Source organism: Leucopleurus acutus (assembly GCF_964270905.1).
Source record: "Leucopleurus acutus genome assembly, chromosome: 19".
NCBI lineage: Eukaryota > Metazoa > Chordata > Mammalia > Artiodactyla > Delphinidae > Leucopleurus > Leucopleurus acutus.
Genome location: NC_139161.1, coordinates 20,373,140 through 20,399,565, shown reverse-complemented (window position 1 = coordinate 20,399,565; position 26,426 = coordinate 20,373,140). Strand labels below are relative to the sequence as shown.

General features: G+C 36.9%; 1 protein-coding gene across 3 annotated transcripts; it reads right to left on the bottom strand.

Moving 5' to 3' along the window:
- Positions 1-1,507: 1,507 nt before the first annotated feature.
- TOP2A (DNA topoisomerase II alpha) lies at positions 1,508-26,170 on the bottom strand (the record flags this gene model as incomplete). 3 transcript variants are annotated; one of them, XM_082860955.1, is made up of 35 exons in its annotated part: positions 1,508-1,636; positions 2,523-2,722; positions 3,161-3,301; positions 3,712-3,764; positions 3,885-4,008; positions 4,228-4,380; positions 7,520-7,610; positions 7,931-8,113; positions 8,997-9,080; positions 9,205-9,369; positions 9,473-9,564; positions 11,479-11,674; positions 11,853-12,053; positions 12,178-12,312; positions 12,501-12,732; positions 14,488-14,636; positions 15,846-15,967; positions 16,058-16,172; positions 16,579-16,671; positions 16,925-17,034; positions 17,126-17,231; positions 17,376-17,486; positions 18,130-18,255; positions 18,557-18,714; positions 19,729-19,867; positions 21,207-21,344; positions 21,459-21,560; positions 21,749-21,922; positions 22,266-22,478; positions 22,735-22,832; positions 23,026-23,171; positions 24,340-24,403; positions 24,819-24,909; positions 25,126-25,281; positions 26,150-26,170. In XM_082860955.1, 35 exons carry the CDS (start codon positions 26,168-26,170, stop codon positions 1,508-1,510), a joined length of 4,611 nt encoding a protein of 1,536 aa, XP_082717081.1. The 3 variants fall into 3 exon arrangements, with proteins under 3 accessions (XP_082717081.1, XP_082717080.1, XP_082717082.1); XM_082860954.1 differs by having other exon boundaries at positions 3,721-3,764; XM_082860956.1 differs by lacking the exon at positions 3,161-3,301 and having other exon boundaries at positions 3,721-3,764.
- Between the last annotated feature and the right edge of the window lie 256 nt (positions 26,171-26,426).

Genomic DNA, 26,426 nt, shown 5'->3' with positions numbered 1-26,426 from the left:
CAGGGGGCATGGGTTCTATCCCTGGTTGGGGAAATAAGATCCCAAGTGCCACATGGTGTCACCAAAAAAAAAAAAAAGTCTATTTGAACTTAACTTTCTGGTAAGATGGGAGGAAGGGGTTACATTTTTCTAAATTTTTTTCCCCTAAATGATTAGCCAGTTGCCCCAATATAACTTATTGATATCATCAAGCAGTTGACTAGTTTATCAAAATATTGTTAAAGTAGGGAATCATTAAAAAAAATAAGTTTATATTTAAAGTTATTTATTGATGTAGGGCCAATGCCTTCTGAGTGTGGAAGAGGTGAATTTGCACCCACGTTTAAAAATCTCAGGAATAAACATGGTTGGCCCCGGTTAGGTCATGGTGCCTCTCTCTCAGAACTATCACTATGGCCAGGAGCAGGCACATCAGAAAATGATCAGAATAGTTCTCAAAACCATTTTACAGTGAATAGTGAAGAAGGATATATTTTAGACTAAGGAAAAGAGTGTAGTGCAGGGGGGAAAATGGGCAACAATCACGGGTTGCAATATCTACAACATTTTATTAAAGCACAAAATTGTTGGAATTAAGCTAAATAGAGAAAACATAGTAAATAGTTACGAAAAACATTGATAACACCACTCAACTCACACACATATAACGAATGCAGGAAGGTCTTAAAAAGTTTACAAGTTGAAAATTATGGAGATTTCCTCAAACTGGATGTAACAGCTCGCTGCTGAGTATGGCATCAATATAATATATAAGATCTTTGAGAGAATGCTGTCCCCGACTCTTCCGCAATCTAGTGCCTCCTAGAAATTTGTTCCTTGGGAGATTCAGACTCACAGGCAGCCAGAGGGGACAAGTCAAGAGTTGAGATAATCTCAACTTAGGGTCTAATTTTCTTCATCTAATTGACTGTGTTGAGGTTATAGAGACACAGCCATGGTGTTTTTCTTCAGCTCATTCAAAAAGATATGAAGAATATGAACAATTTTTCACTGCTTAAAAATTCAGCACATAAAAGGCTGAGCGAGAAGTATTTGGTACTGGAACTACATAAAGTTCTATCTGATGGAAAATTATCTATGAAACTAAGATAAAACAGAGAAACTCATCATGCTGTATCTCATATTTACAGAAAGTAGGCAGAGTAGAAACTTTTATGTCAAAGTGCTCCAATTTTAGCTTAATGAGTGGCCAAACTACATTATGCTGAAGTGACCACACAACTGCCTCTAGAGCCCAGAAGAACCTAAAATCAGATTTAAAAGGCAAAAGAAAACAGACTCAATACATATACAAAGCAGAGAAAAAACAATCCCACGAGATGGTCACTACTTAGACAGTATTATATAAAGATAAGGGACACTTGGGCTCTACTTCACTTTGATGGTTCTGAATTAAAACTACCTTCCCCAAACTAAATTCAGAGGGGAAGAAACTGAGAGATTCACATAAATTTAAAACCAGTCTTGAGCTCAATAAGACAATTACTTAAAATAATCACCTCACATTTTAAAACAGATCATCTTCATCTGATTCTTCGAGGTACTTTATAGGTTTCTTTGTCCGTCCCGATTTTGCCCGAGAAGCCACAGCTGAGTCTAAGTCCAGGTGGAAGTCATCACTGTCCTCCTTGGGTTTCTAAAAGAGAAAAGCCCAAGTAGTTTGTACAATGTCAACCTGACAGCAGAATTTCGATGCAAAAAATATATCAACAGACTACAACTCAAGGAGTTTTCCACCTTCTAATGAGTAGTAAGAAATTGGGACTTCCCTGGTGGCACAGGGAATCCGCCTGCCAATGCAGGGGACACAGGTTCGAGCCCTGGTCCGGGAAGATCCCACATGCCTCAGAGCAACAAAGCCCGTGCACCGCAACTACTGAGCCTACGCTCTAGAGCCCGCGTGCCACGACTACTGAAGCCTGCGTGCCTAGAGCCCGTGCTCCAAAAGAGAACCACAGTGAGAAGCCTGCGTACTACAACGAAGAGTAGACCCTGCTCGCGGCAACTAGAGAAAGCCCACGTGCAGCAATGAAGACCCAACGCGGCCAAAAATAAATAAATAAATTTTTTAAAAAAATAGAAAGAAGGAAAGAAATAGACTGAAGGCAACTCTCTCATTGACTAATTAGTGGCATATTTAACTTTTTTACAACTAAACTACATAGAGTAAAAGGCTAACAGACTATGGGATTTAAATTTATTTCCTTAAAAATGTGCCAAGGGCTTCCCTGGTGGCACAGTGGATGAGAGTCCACCTGCCAATGGAGGGGACACGGGTTCGTGCCCCGGTCCGGGAAGATCCCACATGCCGCGGAGCGGCTGGGCCCGCGAGCCATGGCCGCTGAGCCTGCGCGTCCGGAGCCTGTGCTCCGCAACGGGAGAGAGGCCACTACAGCTAGAGGCCCTCGTACCGCAAAAAACAAAAAAACAAAAAAACAAAAAAATGTGCCAAATTATTAGGAGCAAAGCTTGGTTATGTGCTTCAAAATACCTACAGCAAAAGGACTGACTAGGATAAATACCTTGCTTGTGACTGCTTTAGAAATCATTTTCTCAAAATTAGAGTCGGAATCATCAGAAGTGGACGGCTTCCTTTTGCGGTGACTCTTGGTTTTGGGGGGATTAGGCTTTTTAGAGACATCAGAATCCAAGTCTGGATCCTTTTTGGTTCCTTTTGGTGCAGCCCTTTTTTTGGCCCCTGTAGTAGAGGTGGAAGACTGACCTGCAAGTGAACACAGGAGTTTGTCAGGGACACTCTTAGCTGAATTGTTCCCACAGTGAACCTTCTTTAGCAACCTGTTGACTGCTTATATTTAACATAGGAAAAGACAACCTAACAGAGATGAAATGCATTAGAGAATCAAAGTATTCTTAAGCATATGATTTTTTTGTAGGTATATGCTTCATGTTAAACATTTGCAACTGTTTCTAACTCCCATCCCTGTCATAGAAATGAGCTAACTAACACCTGGCATTTTGAGAAACATGCTATTTTTAAACCTTTTGACTAGCAATTTTGATTATGAAGATCTAAAGATTTGTTTTCAGTTGGTAAAGGCTTAATTTCAATATAGTAAATTTGGGGAATAAAAATTGAAGCTGACTTGTGGCAGCCAGTAGTTAATCCCAATATTAACCCATCTCAAAGACTGAGGCTCACTTTTTGCTGCCGTCTTCTTCACTGTCACGTTCTTTTTAGGAACAGGGTTTGTGGTTTTAGTTACAGCTGGGAAATCAGCAGCAGGAGAGCTTGGAGGAGGTGGTACATTATCCTTGGCATCATCAGCGTTAAGGTCCGTTACTTCAAATGGAAAGGAAGATAATACATATAAGCAATACATGAAAATCTGTTTACTGCTTTTGTCCCTGCTCTGAATTTCTATTTAAACACAAAGTCTGTGACTTTCCTGGAATATTTCAAACACGCTTTTATAACTCTGTTCTAATTACTGAGTTCTTCATGAGCAAACAGTAAGTTTTTGTATCTCTAGCACCTAGCACAGTACCTGGCAAGCAAATGATTACTTTTAGTACATTTAGTTTAAATGCAGAACCTATTTATGTGCAAAACTAAACCTAATGAACCATGTCAATGTAATGCTAACAAGAACCCACATTTATTTTCAAAGACAGGACTTGGATAATGTAGGCCGGGTTAGAAGCCGGGTGGACCTGAGTGCTCCAGTAAAGCAGACATCTCACTATTTTTACTTAACATACCTGATGTGGCACTTTTCTGTGGCTTCAGTTCTTTGTTAGTATGTCTAGAATAATAATAATAAAAAAATCCTGATGACCAATTCTAAATGTGTCAAACAACAAAGAATATATCATCAGCTATTAAAAACAATCATGATAAAATCCCTATTAGAGAGGATACTTACTTTGGGGAAGTTGTGGTCCTAGGTGGACTAGCATCTGATGGGACACAATCTTCATCTTGAGTGTTTTCATCAAAATCTGAGAAATCTTCATCTGAATCCAAATCCATTGTGAATTTGGTTTTTGCTGTTAAAAATATACATATACAAAGAATCAAAGAGGATAACAGGAGAAATATTTAATCCACAGATTAATATAACATTTCCTGACGATATAAGCTTCAGTTTAATCTTCTAAAAGATGTTTTAGTTTCTCAAAAATGTAATTACTGCTCTAAGGTATAACAATTTCTGGGATTATGTGCCTTGAAATAGATTGCCCATTCAAATCTTCACTCTTCCTTACTTGCTGCTCTCCGTGGCTCTTTTTCTCGGGGAGGGACATCAAAATTACTTTCGTTACTGTCTATATCTGATTCCGAATCAGACCAGGGGTTTCTCTTTTTGGCTTTCTTGACTGGTTTAAATGGCAATGTAGTTTGTTTCTTTGTCTTGGTACCTGGAAGGGAGATAGGAATTAACCATGTTTACATATTCTCTGACTCACTTTTCTCCATCTATCCTCCATCCATCCTTCAAATATTTATTGAACTCTGTGCTAGTACTGGGAATAGAATGGTGAACAGAAAAGGACATAGTCCCCCTTTCTGTGGAGCTTGTAGTTTGGTTATCTAATCCCATATATAATAATAATCCCACATGGTATATAGGTTTACATAGGGCATGTAGTATGTATGCATATGTATATAAATAAGAGGGTTTTCCAAGAAAGAGATGCTTAAGTTAACTAGTTGAAGGGAGTTGGATGACAAAACATTCCAGTTTAGGAAATAACATGTACAAAGCCCTGTGAGAAAACATAGTGCACTTAGGAAACTGAAAGAAATCCATTATGGCTGGAAAGCAGAAGTCAGAGGGAGAGTGGCTGGTCTTTTTTTAAAAATCTTTGGCTGCACCCCGCGGCATGTGGGACCTTAGTTCCCTGACCGACCAGGGATCGAACCTGCGCCGCCGCCTGCATTGGAAGGCGGAGTCTAACTACTGGACCACCGGGGAAGTCCCAAGAGAGTGGCTGGTCTTGTTAAGGAGTTTGTTTTAAACAGGGAACCAATATGACCAGATTTGCATTTTAGAGTTCTCTCAGACTGTAGTGTGGAGATGGGAAAGGTACAAGAACAGATGCAAGATCAACAGAAGGTTACTGCTGAAGTCAAGGCGAGGGAAACAGCTCAAAGGGGACAGAATGGCTGGGCCCGAACCTCGAGGAGCATTTAATGGCTGAGTTAAGGAGGTTTATAGTCACTAAGTCTTGTTAATTCTTTTCCTCAAATGTCTCTCATACCAATCCTTTGCTATTTATTTCCCTCATCTAGGCCCAAAGATAAGGACAGACTCCTTATTGACTGACTTAGTCCTTTCTTCATATTCTTCCTTCATACACCTACCTATTTCATATCTCCTAGTTGAATCTAATCTTATCCACCCTCCTCCAACAACCTGGTTTTCTAACTCTCCATAATCTGGTTTAACTATTTTCTACTATTTTCCACTCTGTTAAGGGGCCTTCTCATCGTCCCATGCATATTATATGTCCATTTGCCTTCTCCCAGTCTAGAATACCTAAATCTTACCCAATCTTTAAGACTCTAAACCAAGTTTTACCTCTTTCACAAAGCCTCTGCAATCTACATGTACCCACACTGATCTCACCTTTCTCTAAATCCCTACAATGGCTAGTATGTACTGCTTTACCTTTCTTTCCTGATAAACCTCTTGAGGGTAAGCGCCATGCTTCCCCACTTCTTGTGTCCTCACAAGACTTGAGATAGTGATGGGAAACGTGAATGTTCAAAATACTTATCTGATTCACTGCTTTTATATGCTAATTGATTGCTAGGTAGGTTTAAAGTTAAATATGTGCTGTATTATAAGGCCAATATATAATTTTCCACAACACAGCACACACAACATACTTTTATTACTTCTTTTTAATACTAAGATGTTTCCATTTGTTTTATTCATCTTTGTATTCCCCACAGAACTGAACATTATCTATCAAAAGTAGATACTCAAGGATAGACATATACATCAATCAATGGAATAGTTAAGAATCCATAAATAAACCTTAATATTTATGGTCAATAGATTTTTGGCAATGGTGAAGACAATTCAACAGGGAAGAAGGTTTCTCAATATATGGTGCTGGGTCAACTGGATATCCACATGCAAAAGAATGAAGTCGACCCCTTCCTTATGCCATATACAACTTAATTCAAAATTACCTAAATGTAAGAGCTAAAACTAAAAACTCTTAGAAGAAAATAAGGGGTAAGTCTTTTCTTTTCTTCTTTTTCGCCATGCCGCACAGCTTGTGGGATCTTAGTTCCCCAACTAGGGATTGAACCCGGGCCCATAGCAATGAAAGCATGGAGTCCTAACCACTAGACTGCCAGGGAATACCCTAGGGGTAAATCTTAATGACCTTGGATTTGGCAAAAGATTAGATATGACACCAAAAACATGAGCAACAAAAGAAAAAAAAAAGATGAATTAGACTTCATCAAAATTAAAAACTTGTGCTTCAAAGGACACCATCAAGAAAATGAAAAGATAATCCACAGGCTGGCAGAAAATATTTGAGAATCATATATCTGATAAAGGTCTGGCATCTGGAATATAAAGAACTCTTACAACTAACTCAACAATAAAAAGATAAATAACCCAATTAAAAAATGGTCAAAGGATCTGAATAGACATTTCGCCAAAGAAATATAAAAGCCCCAAAGTGGAAACAATTCAAATATCTAGCAGCTGGCGAACAAATAAATATAATGTGGTATATTCATACAATGAAAAACTATTTGGCAACAAAATAGAATGAAGTATTGATACATGTTACTACATGAATGATCCTTGAAAACATGCTAAGTGAAGAAGCCAGCCACAGAAGAACATATTATATGATTCCATTCATATGAAATGTCCAGAATAGGCAATCTAGACACAGAAAGTAAATTGGTGGTTGCCTAGAGGGAGGGGGAGTTGGGAGAAAATGGGGGGTGACCAGTAATTGCGTACAGTGTTTCTTTCCAGGACAAGAAACTGTTCTAAAACTGAGTATACTAAAACCACTGAATGGTACACTTTAAATGAGTGAATTTGGTATGTGAATATCTCAATGAAGAAGTTAGAAAAAAGTAGATATTCAGTAAAGGCGTAATCAAATGGTTAACAGAATTTTTACTTCTATTTAATTTACTGAGTGAGTGTTAAGTATATCCCAGGCATGGTGTTGAACTCTAGGGATAAAACAACATGACTAAGATATGGTGACTGTCCTCAAGAAGCTTTACATATGAATATATTACATATATTAAAACCTCATAACTGGCTAGAAAGTGAAATCTAATAAACTGAACACTTTCTTTAGATCCCAACAAAGTATTTCATTACAAAATGATCTCTTCTAAAATAAATCAAATCCCAAGGACAATGTTAGGGAAGTTCAAGTATACTTCAGATATAGCCCTTCTTCATGTACCTCAATAAGAACTTTTGAACATCTATATGGAACGTACTAGGTAACAAACATAATTTAGTCTCAACTCTATATGATTTTCCTTAAAATGTTTTAATACCTGGTTCTATTTTCTGTTTCTTTTCTAATCTCTGTTTTAGGCCTTCTATTTCCATCCCATCCTCTCGAGAGCTTCCTTCAGTATTTTCATTCTAAAAGACAGCAAGACAAAAATGGTTAAGTTCTGCCCGTTTATTATTTGGAATAATATAAGGTCAAATATACAAATATATATCTGTCAAAGAGTGATTTTTTTTTTCTTTGTATTTTGGCTAAGAGCTCTGAATAAAGAAGGGTATGGGTATGACTTTTTCAAGATACTTAAACATTAAAAAAATCAGGCTCATAAGAAAGGAAAGTTATGATTAGTTGATAAATTCCTGAGTACGGGATTAGAAGTTTTATGATTAGTTCAATTTTAAGTGGAAAAATACTTAAAGTGTTTTATGTATAATGCTTTCAAGAGTATTACCTTAATTTTTTTTTTAATTTTCTTTTCTGCCTCTGCTTTCATCTCTATGGTCACTTGGGGGATGACTCTTTTTCCACATGGAGAAGGCAAAACTTCTGCCCTTTGTGTTTTTTTCCCCTTTGCTTTCCCACCTTTCCCAGGAAGTCCTATTTGTTCATCTTGTTTCTCCTTTGCTTCAACAGCCTACAAAAGGTTGATATAAAAAAGCAAGTTTAGGGAAGAGATATGGGAACATATGTATAACTGATTCACTTTGTTATAAAGCAGAAACTAACACACCATTGCAAACCAATAATACTCCAATAAAGATGTAAGAAAAAAAAAAGAAAGCAAGTTTATAAGCTAACAAAGACATTACAGCATCGATGCCACTTTATAGGGACAGAATAAAAGGCAACGGTTAAACTGATTTCAATTTGTTACATCTTAACATAAATTTGTGATAAGCTGTTCTATCAAGTATACCACCAACATTAAGGCACACTTTGTAAACTCAATTAAGAAATAAGAAAGCATGTGATTCCAGTAATGTACATTTATCCAATCAACTGATTACAAGCTGGACATCCAAACTGAAGTACAATAATATAAATCTACATGTTAGGCCTTTTATCTTAATTTATGAAATACTTTTTCTTATGTTAAGATAATACTGGAGAACAAACCACATTAGCAATTTTGGTAACAGAGGATCTCCTGAAACTACTGATTAGCTAGCCCTGAAGGAAACTATTTTTGTCCTTTCAGGTTTACTTGAGGGACTGGGCTGGTTTTCTTCCGTGTTTGAATTCTCTTTATCTTCTTAGTCCCAATAGGTGAAAAATCAACTCCTGCCCTTTCCCCTCTTTGTCCAAAAACTTTTAGGTAGTATGTTTCTTGGCACCATTTACTTTATTCTAACTAGTTTCTAACAATCTGTTATTTTATGTGTTATCTTGGAATGTATCTCCATGCCTCCTATACTCTTTCTATTGCCAATTGTGAAATTTCTTGACAAAGAGGTATATTGCTAGAATACATTATTTCATTAATAAAAATTCTAACACAGGCATTATAAACTACATACCTCCAGCTCTTCAACAAAAGCAGCCAAGTCTTCTTTCCACAAATCTGATGGACTCTTTCTCTTTAATGTTTCTAGCTCTTGCTCCTTCATAAGATAGTCAGAAAATTAAGTTAATTTATGTGCATAAACAGCATTTTCCCAAAGCACACAATTTACTTGCACCATTGGAATACAACCAAGCAACATGTACTATCCATCAACAACTCACTTTTTCATTTCTTAGTTTGCACAGTTCATCTTTCTTTTCCTTGGTTAGATACCAAAGAGGCATATCAAGAAGGTAGTTGAAGGTTGGTCCAGAATCTGTTACAGAGTCACTCTTTTCAGTTTCCTTTTCATTGTCACTCTCTTCATTTTCTTCTTCATCTGGAACCTAAAGGAGAAATTAAAATGTAGCTTTAATAGGAAATGTGAAACATAGACATTAGACTATACATAGCCTTTAATAATACAGAAAATGCTAACCAAGAAATTACCTTTTGCTGGGCTTCTTTCCAAGCCTTCACAGGATCCGAATCATAACCTCTTTGAATCAGAACTTTAATTAATTCTTTCTTAGGCTTGTTTTCTGTTTAAACAAATGTGAACAGAGATAGTAGTTTTGAGCAATATTTTAGGAAAGGGATAAGGTTTTACCATATTAAGTGAAAAGATTAAAACTGGAGATTAAACTATCTTCTTGCATAAATTTGTACATCCTGGTGGACAGTCAAGTCTGCTCCTAAACTACTGACAAATGTAAATTACCACAAGGGGGCAGTCAAATCATATATGAGGTAGTGACTTAATCATAACTTGAATAACAAGACAATCAAAACCTTTATTTCTGATAAATATTGACCTCAATTATATTCCCTGGTCTTCTATTTATTTATTTATTTTTAAAATTTATTTATTTATTATTTATTTTTGGTTGTGTTGGGTCTTCACTGCTGCTCATGGGCTTTCTCTAGTTGCGGCGAGCCAGGGCTACTCTTCGTTGCGGTGCGCAGGCTTCTCATTGAGGTGGCTTCTCTTGTTGCGGAGCACGGGCTCTAGGCACGCGGGCTTCAGTAGTTGTGGCACGCAGGCTCAGTAGTTGTGGCTTGCGAGCTCTAGAGCGCAGGCTCAGTAGTTGTGGCGCACGGGCTTAGTTGCTCCGTGGCATGTGGGATCTTCCCGGACCAGGGCTTGAAACCATGTCCCCTGCATTGGCAGGAGGGGCCTCTCCCGTTGCGGAGCACAGGCTCTGGACGCGCAGGCTCAGCGGCCATAGCTCACGGGCCCAGCCGCTCGGTGGCATGTGGGATCTACCAGGACCGGGGCACGAACCCGTGTCCCCTGCATCGGCAGGCGGACTCTCAACCACTGCGCCACCAGGGAAGCCCGGCAGGAAGGATTCTTAACCACTGCGCCACCAGGGGAGTCTCCTCCCTGGTCTTTTAACTTCAACACCCGAGTGGGCAAGTTTTTAGTGCCACCCATTCAGACATTGATTCCTCTTGATTATAGTCCCCTATAATGCATTTGTTCCGTTCTTTCTATAGCACCCCTCTCCCAAAGTTTACTGCAGTCAATTTGTTAGACTTTGAGGGACACTGAGAGTTACTAGCTATAATAGAGAGAGGTTTTGAGTACCACCTTTCATCAATTAACTTGATATAGGTCACACTTTTAGGCCCTCTATATTTACTCCTCAAGAAGACTGGATAGTCTCTAGTATTTCATAAATTCCAGTCAACTAAATACTTTTTACTTTTTATTTTTCCTTGAGTCATATCCAATATTACTTATTTTAGCTTTGTCTTAAGCAATATCATCTGTGAAATTAGGGGACTGATATGCCATCGTTATTGTATTTTAAAATATCCATGAAAATGTAACTACTAAGTTAAACATTTTCATGTACCATCAGAAAATGATCCTGTGATCACTGGTAACTTGTGTTGTCATGTTTTGGGACTTGCTACTACAACCCATAGTTACCTGGCTTTTCTAGTTTACTCTGGCCAGAGCTGAGCCATTTCTTTCAACCCTCCAGCTTTAGTCAAAACTGTTTTCTTCCTGGTTACTTAAACTCTGATTTAGTTGCTTCTAGAATGTCTTAAAAAAATTCCCTTAGACATGACTTTCAGTCTTGAGTATACCATTTACTTATAATATAAGCCATTTAAAATCCTCCTTCCTTTTTTTGTTTTTCTATCAGACTTATCTCTGCTCTTTATCAATCAGTTTACACAGGGACCTCTTCTAGCTCTCTGTTCTCTTCCTGTCTAAATGTTAACTAAATCTTGATTTCTCACGATGCTCAATCTAGGAAAAGCTATCTCTTTTAAACTATAAATGCTAATTTAGGTATTTGAAAGAAATACCTGTACGTGTAACCAGTGGAAATAAACGGATTTTGCCCGCCCTCTCCATCATCCCTCTCACCAAAAATGTTTAAAGGAAGTGAGGTACGATAGTAATTTTAGTACAGGAAGTTATTGTTCCAAAAACATACCAATGATTATTTTGCCATCTATTTTCTCTAAGATAAAGCGAGCCTGATTATTCAGTTTAGCAGATTCAGCGCCAAGCATTCCTAGAAGCCATTCTTTTCTTAATCCATAATATTTAAGCCTGAGTTCAAAGAAGTCTCTTAGAATATCCAACACTGTGTCGTATTTCTTTAAACAGCCTACGTGGTCAAAAAGCACCTAGAAAAGAAAAACAAGATTGGAGTCAACAACAGATAAATTGGCTAAACTTTAATCGTTTTAGAGAAATGACTTTATCCTTTGAAACTGTAAAAGTAGCCTAAGATATCCTTTTAAAATTGATATTAATCTTTAATATAAATGGAAACATACATATTTCTCATGAAACAAGACATACCATAGAGTTGCATGTGAGACTAGTTTGGAGTTTGAAGACTTTGTGTAGTCCAACTCTCTCTGCCTCTGCCAGTTTTTCTTCAGTCATCTTCACAACAAACTTCACAGTGGTGTCTGTGTGGTATTCCCTATAATCTGTTATCAGAGGGGGTGTCTTCTCAGTGCCATTCAACATGGGTTCTAGAACCTGTTCTTTATATGTCTAAAGAAAGAAATAATCCTTTTGTAAGTTTCTCAAACATAGGCTCCTGAATATTCAACAAACATCAGTATAAAAAATGTTTCCCCTATCACAAAAATTAAAAAAGAAACCCATAATTACGTACCTGGGTCCATGTTCTGATGGGAAGCTCTGAGATTTCAATGGTTGTAGAATTAAGAATAGACATCTCACCACTAATCACATACTGATTTGGAGCCAGCTCTTCAATAGTACCCTTGAAGTTCTTGTAACTTGGAAGCTAAATTAGTATTTTAAAAAAGAATATTTTCTAAATGTGATACTAAAACAAATCCCAACAGCATTAAACAATAAATCTAATATTAAGCATGAAATAAATTTTCTATTTGTGTCTTCTTTAACCATATCAACTGCTGAATTGAAACCAGAGGAAAACTAATAAGGTTCCTAGTACCACAGAATAGTTACCATTGGCAAAGGTTCTTCTCCATCCATCAAACGTCTGATGTTATTTACAACTTCACGAACATCAAAGTTGGGGATTTTGCAGGACCACCCAGTACCAATTCCTTCAGCGCCATTTATCAGCACCATGGGTATAATAGGAATGTACCATTCAGGCTCAACACGTTGGTTGTCATCATATAAAAACCTTAACGTGTGATCATCTTTTGGTGGAAATAACAACCGAGCCAAAGGGCTAAAGAAAACAAAGAATGTTATTTTAGAAAAATATTGGCTTTGACACAACTTTCACGGAAAGAACATATGTTATCTCAGATATATACATGAAAATTACTTTGGCTTTACTTGCTGACTAATATTCATTTACCAATATTATTTATTGAGTACTTTCTACATGCCAGGCACTGCAGATATAAAGCCTCAGTCTTTAAGGAGCTCAGTACAGGGAGATATTCTAGTACAGGCATTTTGTCAGGCGGTACGGTAAATGCTAAATAGAAAAATAAAGTAGCTAAGATTGATTGAGGGGATGCTAAGGAATGGTAAGCACTTTCTGATAGGATAACATTTGAGCAGAGAAGAAACTGAGAGAAAGAGTACTGCAAGCAGAGGGACCAGTAAGTCAGAGGCCCTGAAGGCATGTTTGACTATAGGCAAAGAGGCCAGGTGTGTTTGAAGCAGAGATAGTAGGAGATGGAATCAAAAGACATGGGGAGTGGGAGCACATATCATATAGGGTCTGGTTTGCTAAAATAGGGCTTTAGTTTTTCTCTGAAGGAAGAAGTTGGAAGGTTCTGAACCAGAGTAACCTATTTTAAAAAATCAACTGGCTGCCAAAAGAAAGAAGAATGGTAGAATATAATAGTCTGTATGAATATAATGAATGGGGTGGCTTAGTATTTTCCAATGTGGAGCCCACAGGGATGCAAATGTGGAGAAAAGGAGTCAAAGGTAACTCCAAATTTTGAGCCTGAGAATTAGAAGGATGGCTTTCCATTTACTGAGAAAGGGACTAAGGATATGGTTTTGAATTTAACGTTTGAGATACTTATTAGACATCCAGGTGGTAAATGTTGAGAGGGGACATGAAATTTAGAGGGTAGGGCTGGAGCTATGAGACTGGATGTACGAGGTACCATCCATGGATGGGAAGGCAGTATAGTTAGTGGCAAGAGGTCTGATGAAGGAGCCCTAGGGCAGGCCAGTATTTGGAGGTTGGGAAGATGAGAATGACCCAGTGAAGACTAATAGGGAGGAGAACCAACAGTCTGGTGTCTTGGAGGACAAATAATGAAAGAAGACTTTCAAGGATGGAGTGATTACCGTACCCTATGCTGTTGAAAAGTTGAATAAGATGACAGGTGAAAACTGACCACTCATAATGTACTTTCCATAGACTTGTAAAGGAAGTAAAATTTCAACTTGTGGTATTTAAGAAGAATCAAGTTCTTTACTCCGGCTCAAACTCTACAGGGTTTCCCAACCTTGGCACTACTGCCATCTTTCTTCTTTGCCGTGGGGGTGCCGCCCTGTGCATTACAGAGTGTTTAGCAATATCCCTGGCCTCTGCTCACTAGATGCCAGTGGCATGGCTCCCTAGTCATGACAATCAAAAATGTCTCCAGACATTGCCACATGTCCCCTGAAGGGTAAAATCTACCCTGGTTGAGAACCACCGCTCTATATGGAGAAAGAGAATAAAATAAAAGAAATGGGAGTAAAAACATTTATAGTTTGGCAAGGAAACAATACTTCTAAGGGATACAAAGGCTAAGCTATCAAACTGAAATAGATTTTTGACTTTCTACTCATTGCAAAGAGTAGCATAGTTAAACTTTAAAGAGCTAGTTTTAAACAATTAATAATCCAAGCATCTGCATCAAAAATCTATTTTCCGATTAACTGGATTTTTCTATTTTTGGTCAACTAAATCTCACAATACTTCAAAATTGGAAATGGCAATTCACAAAAAAATCGGAAGCATACCCACCTGAGCATTGTGAAGATGTATCGAGGACTAGCAGAATCCTTGCCACCATGCAGCCTGGTACCAAACTGACCAATGGGCTGCAAGAGGTTCAGATTATTGCTACCCACAAAGTTCTGAGCCAAATTGATAATGGTCATCATTAGTGACATCTGTGGGTGGGGGGAAAAAGATTCATTAATCTAATCTGTAGTCTCTCAATAATAACATGTTTGTTATCATGAGTGTGTTTCACTATAATCCTGTAAGGTTTTATGAAGTGTAGATATTTATTGGCTTTTCCCAGATAAATACATGGCAGGAGTAGTACCCTAAACCTAAGAATTCTGGCTCCAAGTTCAGGGATCTTGCCTTCCAGTAATTTCTATCAAGTCCTACTCAACCTTGAAGGTATAGCTCCTCTATTCACCCTCAGCAGAATGAAATATTTCCTCCTTTGTGTGAAACATTTTGCTCATTTCTATTCTAGCATGTATCACTATTCTATAGGGGTGTGTGTGTGTGTGTGTGTGTGTGTGTTTGTATGTGAGATATAATCCTCTGGTTAAACTGTGATTATACCTTAAAGGTAGAGAACATGTATGATTTATCTTTGTATACTTGGTACATGCTAAGCATTCAACAAATGTTTATTATGTGAACACTTACTGAGTACCTGCTATATTTTGATTGAAGCAACAGGCAAGACAATCATTACCTTTAAAGTTCTAGAAACTTATAGGCAATCTAATTCTTTAAAACTGTTTTACATAATAAATGCAAAAAAAGCAATTTCAATTACAAAATAAAAAATGAACAGGTGTATGTTTGTATTGATATAAAGTCAAACAATTTAGACATATATGAAAAATTGGAAAGTTGCCCTTTCCAATTCCCAGCGATAACCAAAGTTAACAATTTGGAGTATATCCTTCCTTTAAGTATTATTCTGCCCCTTTTTTCTTTTCCCTCACCTGACAATAGAACATGGACATTCTTCAATGTTAGTACATATAGATTTACTTAAGTTATATCACTAATTCCATTCATAGATGTGTCATAATTTATAATAATTTTCCAATTGATGGACACTTTCCATGTCTAAATTTTGGCATAACAAAGTTATAGCAAACATCACTAAATCTCTTTGAACACAGATCCTTGCATATCTTTTGATCTATTATAGTATCCTTACAGGAACATTATTTTTATAAACAGATTTGTTAGGTCAAAAAATAAGCAATTTTATAGTTTGATATATTTCACCACATTGTTCTCTACTATGGATGTATAGCTTATACTTTCATCAACTGTTTGGAGAATGACTTTGCAGGTATTTCTGCTATAATGCTTTCTGGAAACATTATAGATTATGTGTTTACCTCACCATGATGATAAGAGGACATCTCAGCTACTGACCCAGCTAACTGGGCAACCTTCACCTCTCGCTTGTCATTCCGTTTGAAACATGTAAACAAAACCTTTCTCTGACCTGGCTTCAAACCTTTAAAATGAAAGAAGTGCAAATATTAATATCCTCAAATTAACCATTTCGGGGCATTGATTCCCATCTTATGATAAAAATAGAACTCACCATCCACCATAGATGGGATAGACCTCTCATTATCAGAATTTGAGAACAGGATAAGTTCCTTATTTATGAAGTCATTATATGTCAGATATGTGGTAGTTTGCCCATATAAGTAATCCTGAGGAACCAAAGAGAGTATTACATGATCTAGTTTAAAATAAAAAATATCAATGGTCTTAACAATGCTTAATACAAAAATAAAACAAAAACACATGTTAGCATTATCACTTCTATGATAATTGTTAACTCCCTCAAAAGCAAAGAATTATGAAGTATTTTATGTTTTAAAGACAAAATGAATTTAATTGCTGCACAATCAGGAAAAAAGTGCATTGACTCTGTAGTTTCTTTCAGGTCCAATACATTTATGCAGCAGTCTAAATAAGAATAAGGATATTTATAAATAGTTATCCATTAACTTTTTAACTGAGGTACTTATTATTCAGTAACTTTAATTTGCTATAATGTCAATTCTAAAGGTAATAAATAGTACATTTTGTGAGATATATTTAACATTTTTTTACCTCAGGAAGGCCAAGTAACTTTCTTTGCCTTCTATCTTCCATGAAATGAGTTAACCATTCCTTTCGATCATCTATCTGTTTTTTGCTAAAGGCCTACAAATTAGAAGATGAAAAAGATGTCACTGGCACGAATAGGTTCCAAAATATTTCTTCTATAAAAAGTTAACAAATAAACAACAAAAACTCAGTTTCTAAAATATCTGGCTCCTTTCTTTGGGATATGCTTACTAAAAACAATCTATTTTATAAAACATTTTATTATATGAAAATTTAAATGTTTCAACTGACTAGTTGAAGCATTGATTTTTAAAACTATAAGGTATGTATGAAATACACTCAAACTCACCAGGCTGATTGCAGCATCATCTTCAGGACCTGAATATTTGAATTGGATACGATGTCTTTTCATATCTGCAAAGTACTCTTTAGCTTCTTTTGATGTGCTGGTGCCCAAACCTACAAAACCAAGAACACCAAGTTACTCCATATAATATTGTACAATGGTATATAACAAAATGGGAAGTTCTATGTGAGTTTCATTTCAAACCTTTGTAATACTTGACTTTCCATTTTTTATGATTTGGCGTAGAACATTTCCATTCTTCAAACTCAGGAAGGCTATAGAATGCCACCTCTTGCTTGTTTTTAGACACCTGAGGTAAAAAACACATCGCTGTGGCTTTCCACACTTCAGGGTCCCCTGCATACCATCATACATCACTGGGGTTATATGTGTATCCAGGGTTGAGGAGTAGGGCCTTAAAATATCCATTATGGTATCTTAGAAATTAGTATACCTTTACAATGGGAGTGATAAATTCCTCCAGAAAACGATGGTGCAGAAGAGAGGGCCAGTTATGATGGATAAAATTAATCAGCAAGCCTTTGATATGGGAACCGTCTTGGTCCTAGAAATATTTGGAAAGCCAAAACACAAAAGAATTGTTTAGAAACTAAAAAGATTATGATTGACTTACTGGTAATTTCTCAAAATTTTTTCTATGGGGATTAAAAAAAAGGCTATTCAAATTCAGACTCACTTAACTTATATATGTAATATACATAAAATACAAACATAATATATCTTATTAGATGTGGATTAAAAATAATGAACAAAGCTCCAGTTAAGTAATTTCCTTTCATGGCAGAAAAGCAATGCAACAATAAGATGTGTTTAATTTAGGTTAACAATCTAAAATATTTGCTATCGGGCTTCCCTGGTGGTACAGTGGTTAAGAATCCGCCTGCCAATGCAGGGGACACGGGTTCGAACCCTGGTCCTGGAAGATCCCACATGCCGCGGAGCAACTAAGTCCGTGTGCCACAACTACTGAGCCCGTGTGCCACAACTACTGAAGCCCGCATGCCTAGAGCCCGTGCTCCGCAACAAGAGAAGCCAACGCAATGAGAAGCCTGTGCACTGCAACGAACAGTAGCCCCTGCTTGCTGCAACTAGAGAAAGCCAGCGCACAGTAATGAAGACCCAACACAGCCAAAAATAAATAAATAAATACAATTTAAAAATTTAAAATATTTGATAATAAATCTGACCTGATCTGTCATAATCATTATCTTCCCATAACGCAGAGTCTTCAATGAATCTTCATCTTCATAGTTTTTCTTGTACTGAAGACCCACAATCTTGATTATATTGTTAATTTCAGCATTTTCCATTATCTGAAATGGATGTATAGCCAAAAATGTACTATTTTGTTTATAAACTTTAAAAGAACAAAGAATTACAACAGTATATGTTGCTTGGGTTTTCTTGAACTCCAGTATTTTGAGTTACTAGCCTATATGTCAGTAAGTCAGAAAGATCTGTTAAGATATGCTATAGTGTACCCAATTTCCTAAAATAACAAAAAAATATCCAAGGTGTATTTCAAAATGCCCAATAAAGGAATGAAATACAAGCATGAAGTCCTGCATTATAAAATTAGATTTAGATTCTGAAGATAGTTTTTATATATTCTACCTGTTTATGAGAAGCTTCTCGAACATTAAGCATTTTTCCTCTAAGAGGGAAAACCCCGTACTTGTCTCTCCCAACCACACCAAGGCCTGAAACAGCCAAAGTTTTAGCTGAGTCTCCCTCTGTCAGGATAAGTGTACACTCAGTGGAGTTTCGGCCTCCTAAAATAAACAAATTAATATTAGCACATTTAGTTCAACCTCAAATATACTAACTCAGACATGTGATAAAACACAAATAATTTACAATTCATAACAAGTTGGCTGAGGAGTCAAATGGAGGTAAGTAATTAGATCCATAGTTTAGCTTAAGTTTGTAATAAAGTCTTAAGTTTCTTAGACTAATTTCTCATGACAATTATACTGTTGCTAAACATTCATTTAATCATATTACATTTAATATATTTGTTGGTGATGAGGTTTAAGACATGCTACCCCAAAATATGGCACCTTGGCATACTGAATACCTTAAGCTGAGGGAATTTTGAGAAAATGGTAGAAGCAGAAAGATCTCCTGACCTCCCCGTTAAACTTCGCCCCTGAAGCATGTCGTAAGACCCTCATGAGGAGATGCCCTCTTTATACCTGGTGGAAAGGAATATTCTAATCCAAGATTGAGGGTCACCAAGAAGAATCTGAATGAAAAGGCCTTGCTAAGTTTCCCCAAGTTTACTATACTTAGCTCATAATCATTATCCTATCATATCTTTCCACAACTTTCCACTCTTCATCAAAACTAGCATAAAACCACTTAGGTTTAACCATTTCTTTGAGTCTGCATTTCCTTACAATTTTCTGGTGTCACAAAAATTCATATTAAATAAATTCACATGCTTTTTTCCTGTTAATCTGTCTTTGTCAGTTTAATTTTCAGAGATAGCCAGGAACCTAAGAAGGTTGAGAAGACTTTTTTCTCCTCTACATTAGGTAATAGATTACTGTATAAACATTCTTGTTTTATACCCCAAAATAATCATCTCAACACTACTTTTAACAGCTAAAAATTGAAATGACCCAAGTGTTCAATAACAGGGAACTGGTTGATTTTTAACAAAGTACAAATATTCCATTGAGTATTAAGTGTCAAGGGAAAAATACCCACAGTATGCTGTTAATGAATAAAACAAATAACTGAACTTCAAGATTTAAAGTTTGGAAACATGATTAAATGTGTACCTGCATCATTGGCATCATCAAGTTTGGGAATTCCTTTGATTCTGTTATGTTTTACAGCTGAACACTTCTTGTTTAACTGGACTTGGGCCTTAAATTTCACCCAGTTTAGTATGCTTTCTACAATACCACAGCCAATTGCCTGAAAATGAGAGGATTCATGTTAGGGAAGAAGAGTTCTGTCAGAAATCTGGAGTACAAATGAGCTCACACAAAAATAAAAAGAATTCAAAGATGAAAAGAGGTAGAAAAGTAATGTCTGGATAGAGGGTGGAACATCTTCCTGCCTCAGGTTACCACTACTGAGGGAGCTGGTTCCTTTGGGTTCATTCATTCAATAAATATTTACTGACTACATACTTATATTGTGCCAGGCACTGAGCTGCATGTGGAGATCTATTGGTTAAAACAAATTAGACATGGTCCTTGTCCTCAAGGAGTTTAGTTTACTACAAGGAAGACAGAAATAAAATGAGAAATTACAAGTGTGACAGGTGTTACAGATAAGTGAAAAGCATGTTATATATAGTAATGCATGTCCAGTGTTATACGGGAACAAACTTAGGGAAAGAAGTAGAAAGTAAAAGCTTTCCTGAGGAAATGACATTTAAGACCTAAAGTAGTTGGGGACTTCCCTTTGGTCCACTGGGTAAGACTCTGTGCTCCCAATGCAGGGGCCTTGGGTTCGATCCCTGGTCAGGGAACTAGATCCTGCATACATGCTGCATCTAGAGTCTGCATGCCGCACCTAAGAAGTCCGCATGCTGCAACTAAAGATTCCGCATGCTGCAATGAAGATCCCACGTGCCACAACTAAGACCCGGCACAGCGTGCATAAATAAATAAATAAATATTAAAAAAAAAAGACTTAAAATAGCCAAGTGTAAAGCATTTCAGGCAGAGTGATCCTCTGCCTGAAATGTGAAAAAGCTCTAAGGAGGGGAAGAGTACTCTGCTTTTGAGTAATTTAAAGCCAGTAGAAGTGAAGCTTAGATAATGTAGGAAAAGTGGTACTGAGATGAGGTTGGAAATGGCAGGGTCTTGCAGGCCAAATTAAGGAATTTGGATTTAGATTTATGCAACCTAGTGGTTAGTTGGGGCCTTTGACTAAAACAGGAAATAGTTTTGTTTTCTGGGGGTGGGGGAGTTCCTTGTATGGCGATCAGTTAGTACGGAGAGAACTAATTCAGTTTTGGATGTGTCCACTGAGAGCAACTTTAGGCATTCAATGCTCGGTAAGCAGTTAGATGGGTTAAATTCAGTAGTGATCTAAACTGGTGACATGTAATGGGTAAATATAGATGGTGTATAGATGGTGATTAAGGGCTTGGTAAGACCTGGTAAGAGGTAAGAGTTGTTTTTTTATTTCCTTTTCAGAGTGAGAAGACATGTGGGAGGAAGCTTTATTTCTGCAGGGCTGAGAAGGGCAATGGAAAATAAAGGAAGGTGCTTCTATTTTTTATTTTCCTCTAAGTACTCACAGCTTTGATGAATTTTTCACTCAATGGGCACGTTGATCCAAAGCTCTTGACTTGTAAAGTCATGTTCTCTTTTGTCTGGGAGTCGAAGGTTGGGTTTTCAATTAAGGCGTTCACAAAAATCCACATGTGATTTTTTACCTGCAGTAAAAGTTGATAATAAATCACTAAAAACTTACTCATGCCTTGCTTTATTTATAGCCTTTCTCCTCTTTCTTGACTTTAGAAAAAGAACACTGCGTTAAAGTATCATACCTGATGTGCTTTTACTGCAACACCACCCTTGTTCTTTTTCTTCACAACATCAACAAGTTTAGTCACAATCTGATCAGCTACATAATCAACATGTCTGCCACCCTAATGAGGAAAAATACCAAACTGTAAATTCATTACCCTCAAAATTATAATAATAAAACATTAAAAAAAATCTAATTTAGCTTCCTTTATGCCAAGGTAGCCAAATATTCACGTTCATTTTATAAATTTAAACAATAATACTTATATGTGAAGGTAAATCATGATTAATAATTCAAAAATAAAATTACCTTGGAAGTAGCAATGCTGTTGACAAAGCTGATTTGCTGAAAGCCTTTTTCACTCATTGTTAAACACACTTCCCACCTGGGGTTTACTTGTTCATGGATAATTTTCAGTGCATTGCCAGTTTCATCTACCTTATCCTTCAGATACATATCTACATAGCTACGGAATCCTTTTATCTAAACAGGAATTAAAAATAATAGTATGAAAAATTTATTTAAAGTAAATTAAAAAGTAGATTGTAAAGATTTTTCAAAACTAATGAAATGGTGTTCACTGATGGGCATAAGAGGATGGTCATTAAAAGACACAAAAGGATTTATTTAGGAGACTCTTTGAGAAAGACTTTAGTGAACTTAAAATCAGCTAACTGATTTAAAAAAATGTAGCATAATGTTTTCTTTACAGGAACATATTTGAGAAGTGGTTAAGAAAAATATATGGGATGGAAAAAAAAAAATCAGCATTGCCTTTGACAATGATCACAATTCCCTCATTGCCCACACCCAGGAAAGTACTTACTGGAAGCTTATTTCCATTGAGAAAGACCTTGACATCTTTAGTGGATCCAGCAATATCATATGCTCTTCTAACCATCAGTGCAACAATATCTTTGTCTAGGCTTTGCATTTTAAACTTAGACAAATCAGGGTGGAAGGTAATACATGTATAATCTTCTCCACTAAAGGGCTTGAGTTCCATCTCACCAGCTCTCCCCATGTTATCCCTCCATGTCTATGGAAATAAAGAATAGAGGAGAGAGAAAAAATTCAAGTAATCTCACAAACTAGAACTAAATAACGCAAATTTACAAGTCCTAAAAAACCCTCCCAAACAAACAAAAACCAAAAAACCCCCCAACCCCCCCAATATATGTTTATGAATAATTTCCCATGATGTAATAGCTTATAAATTATGTTAAATCATTAGTACCAATATAAATTGCTATAGTACAATTTATAATCAAGGCACAAGATACCTATTTACTTGCCTGTTTGAACATTTTCTTGTATTCTCTACTGGCTGTTTCCACAGTAAATTTGGTACTGAATATGTTACACAATTTGGCTCCATAGCCATTTCGACCACCTGGGCAAATAAAGGTAAAATACTATTTAATTGTTCTTATCTCATTAACAGCTTTATTTCTTAATCACTGGCAATGTTATTCAATTACAGAGATTTATTTCCATGCTTTTAACCTTTATGCCACAGACAGTCATTTAAAAGATGTATTTTTTTTCAGCAACAAATAGGTTTTTTATTTTCCTCAATACTCTACCCGTTACTTTCTTTTCTTCATCATCATAGTTACTAGAAGTTAGGAGCTGTCCAAAGATGAGAGCTGGGACATACATCTTCTCAACTTTGTGTTCAACAACAGGAATACCTTTTCCATTATTCCATATACTAATTAAATTATTCTCCCTAAGAAGAGTGAAAAAATTTTTTATAAAACAGATGTTAAATTAGTGCTTAATATTTTTTAATATTTAAATATTATTATCTCTAAAATACATGAGTTCACAAGTCTCAATTTCTTTATGACGCTTTTTCATATATACCTTTTGAACGTCGACATGCTTAGTTCCTAACACTCCTGAAATAGGAGCCAAGAGAAAAAAAATAAATCAATCCTTTTCCAACACCTGAGCAGACACTGATAATATTGAAAAAATAGGAAATTTTAAAATGTTAGGATAAACAAAGGGAAATGATTTATGCCCAATGGAAAGAAAAGGACAAAATTTGGAAACAATATTATTATATCACTTTTAAGGGGATCATCTGTACTGTCCCAGCACCCTTAGCTTTCCCACCCAACAAACTACATTGCAAAACAAATATGAAAGGACATTATTAATTGTAAACTTCCCTGCTCGCCAATAAAATGCTAAAAATTTATTTGGACTTACTTATCTCTTAGTTATTTTAATTCTAAGAAGATAATATATTTTAGTTATAACCGGAAACAAACTATGGTTCTTATTACAAATAGTACTGAGTATTATCTACAAAAAAGACTAACTAAATCTAGCTTAACATTTTTTAAAAGACTATGATATCAAGTCCTTAGGAGCATTTGAGTACATCATTAACACGTTTCCCAAAAAGAGTCTAAAGTATAGTTTATGTTATAACTCATCAGGCTAATAACAAGGGGAAGCAACACCCTGACTACCCACAAAGGGGGACATTTATAAGCAGAAATGTTAGATCAAATTATTCTCTATCACCACCTGCTGGTTTACTATTTGAATAGCATCATGAGAAAAAGTTAACAGCTATAGACTCCAGAATACTTAGAGCAGTTAGTGGAGATGCTTACTAAAATATTTAGGGATGAAGTGTCATAATGACTGTAATTTATTTTGAAATGATTCAGAAAAAATATAGATGGGGCAAATATGGCAAAGTGTTGATAACTGTTGGATCTAGATTGTAGGTATCATAGATTGTTCATTTTAGCCTTCTACCTTTCTGCACTTTTGCAAACTCCCATTTAAAAAAAAGCCAACTTTACTATAAATCAAAGTAAATGCAACTAACAGTAACAATGAGCTATGAAAAACAAAAGACTAAGCAAGAGACTTACGGGTCAATTGTGACTCTAATACAAGACATTTTTGGGTCCCTTTGTTTGTTGTCTGCAGCATTGACTGAAAGAAGATAAAATACACATTGGTAAAAAATTAAAGTATTTTAAAAAACATCCTTTAACTCTAAGACATAAAAAGAAAAAAATCTCAAGCAGCACAGGAATACCCTTAATGAGGTTCATTTAGCAATTTTTATTCATAGGCCTGTTTCTAGGAAAGAAGTCAACTTCCTAGATTCCAGTAGACTGCCTCACCTTTGCCAACTGTTGTTTGAAAGGATAGGATTTCTGGCTACAGAGGGTTTGCTAGGAATGATACTTCTTAGAAAGGATCTGACCAGTGGACCTTTGTATTAAAGAATACACTCACCTGCATATAGCTGATTCACTTTGTTATACAGCAGAAACTAACACAACATTGTTAAGCAATTATATTCTAATAAAGATGTTTAAAAAAAAAAAAAGAATACACTCACCTAGAATCTCATCAAAGATTTTGTACAAACCAGGAACAAAAGTGACTTCCCTACAGTTAATGCCAATATCTTCATCGTAAACCCACATTTGCTGGAAATAAGACAAAGAAATATGGTTACTTTGACCATATGTTTATTCTATTTTACCATCATGACTACTGTAAAGTCTTCTGGATTAGTAGGATAATATACATGATAGATTAGGTCAGTTCCAGTGACACTCCAAGTAAATGAAGTACGGAAAATTAACCTGGAAAAGTATACATTTTAACTACTTAGGAACTGCATTTAATTAGCTTGGTTTTACCTGGGTCACTGATTCCACAGAGCCAATGTAGGTGTCTGGGCGGAGCAGAATATGTTCCAGTTGTGTTTTCTTTTGATAGATTCTTTCAATAGACAGTCTTTTCTTAGCATCTTCATTTTTCTTTGTTTTGTTGACTTGCATATTGTCATCTACAGGCTGACAAGTTTTTTAAAAATTGAAGAGAAGGTATTTTGAGTCACGGGTTTATCAGAAACCATGAACAAAACACCTATCATAGTGATCTGCTTACACACACTATAAGAAATCACAACCTTTCAGTAGTTATCAGTGGAGTTGACATCGTTTTGTACAAACATGGCAGTTTAAGTTACTGCAGCCAGGTTCCCAGGCGTCCGTTTAAATTGACATATTATTTTGCCAAGTGTATCTGACATGGAAATATTTTTACGTGTTAGACGCCATCAATAGCATACACCCCCTTCTTTCATCTACTCCACACATATTTACTGAGTGCCTACTAGGTCCCAGGCAAATAATAGATTCTAATTCAGCAGCAGCAGCAGTTTGCGAGGCTATGGGTCCCATCCTTTGGGCACGTTAACGTTTTGAACACTGGAGGGATGTATTCTGAGCACCTCGGGGCTGCCGGCTGCACAGCGGGAACCCTGTGCCTTGCTCTGCACCTTCCAAGGTCAGGGGCGTTCAATCCCATTTTCAGCCCCAGGTGGAAGAGGAGAGCATCTGTCTGTGCCGCTTAAAGCCCCACGCGGACCACGATCCCACCGATCTACTCCAGGACTAAGTGAATTCCTAGACACAGTAAAAACACAACTGCACACCCTAGAAGCCAGGTTAGCCGATAATACTTCACTATTAGCACGAGAAAGGGGTTTCAGCCTCTTCGCGATCACGCCGAGCCCAGGGGACCCGGATCGACGCGGAACACCGACGCCCAGTCAGCCTCTGCCGGACCACAGCCCAGACGCCTCCCTCTCTCACAGGCAGCCGAAGGGATGCCGGGCCGCGTTGAGGCCCCGCGACGCGACCCTTCCGCGAGCCGTACCTGCAGTGGTGACATCTCCATGGTGACGGTCGTGAAGGACGGCTCGAGAACCCTGCAAGCGACTAAGCCGGAGCAAATTGAGACAATCACGGAGCAAACCTCTTCTCCACAGACGTTCGTCGGTTAAGAGAGCGCTTCCACTCCGGTTTGAGCGTTCCGCTAGCCCGCCCAAACCAGGTAAGCCAATCCCTGAGGCGCGCTCACTGGCACCGATCCGAAAAGCCAATCAGAGCTGTCCTTTTATATTCACCAATGAATGACTGAGCTGGCCGGGGGC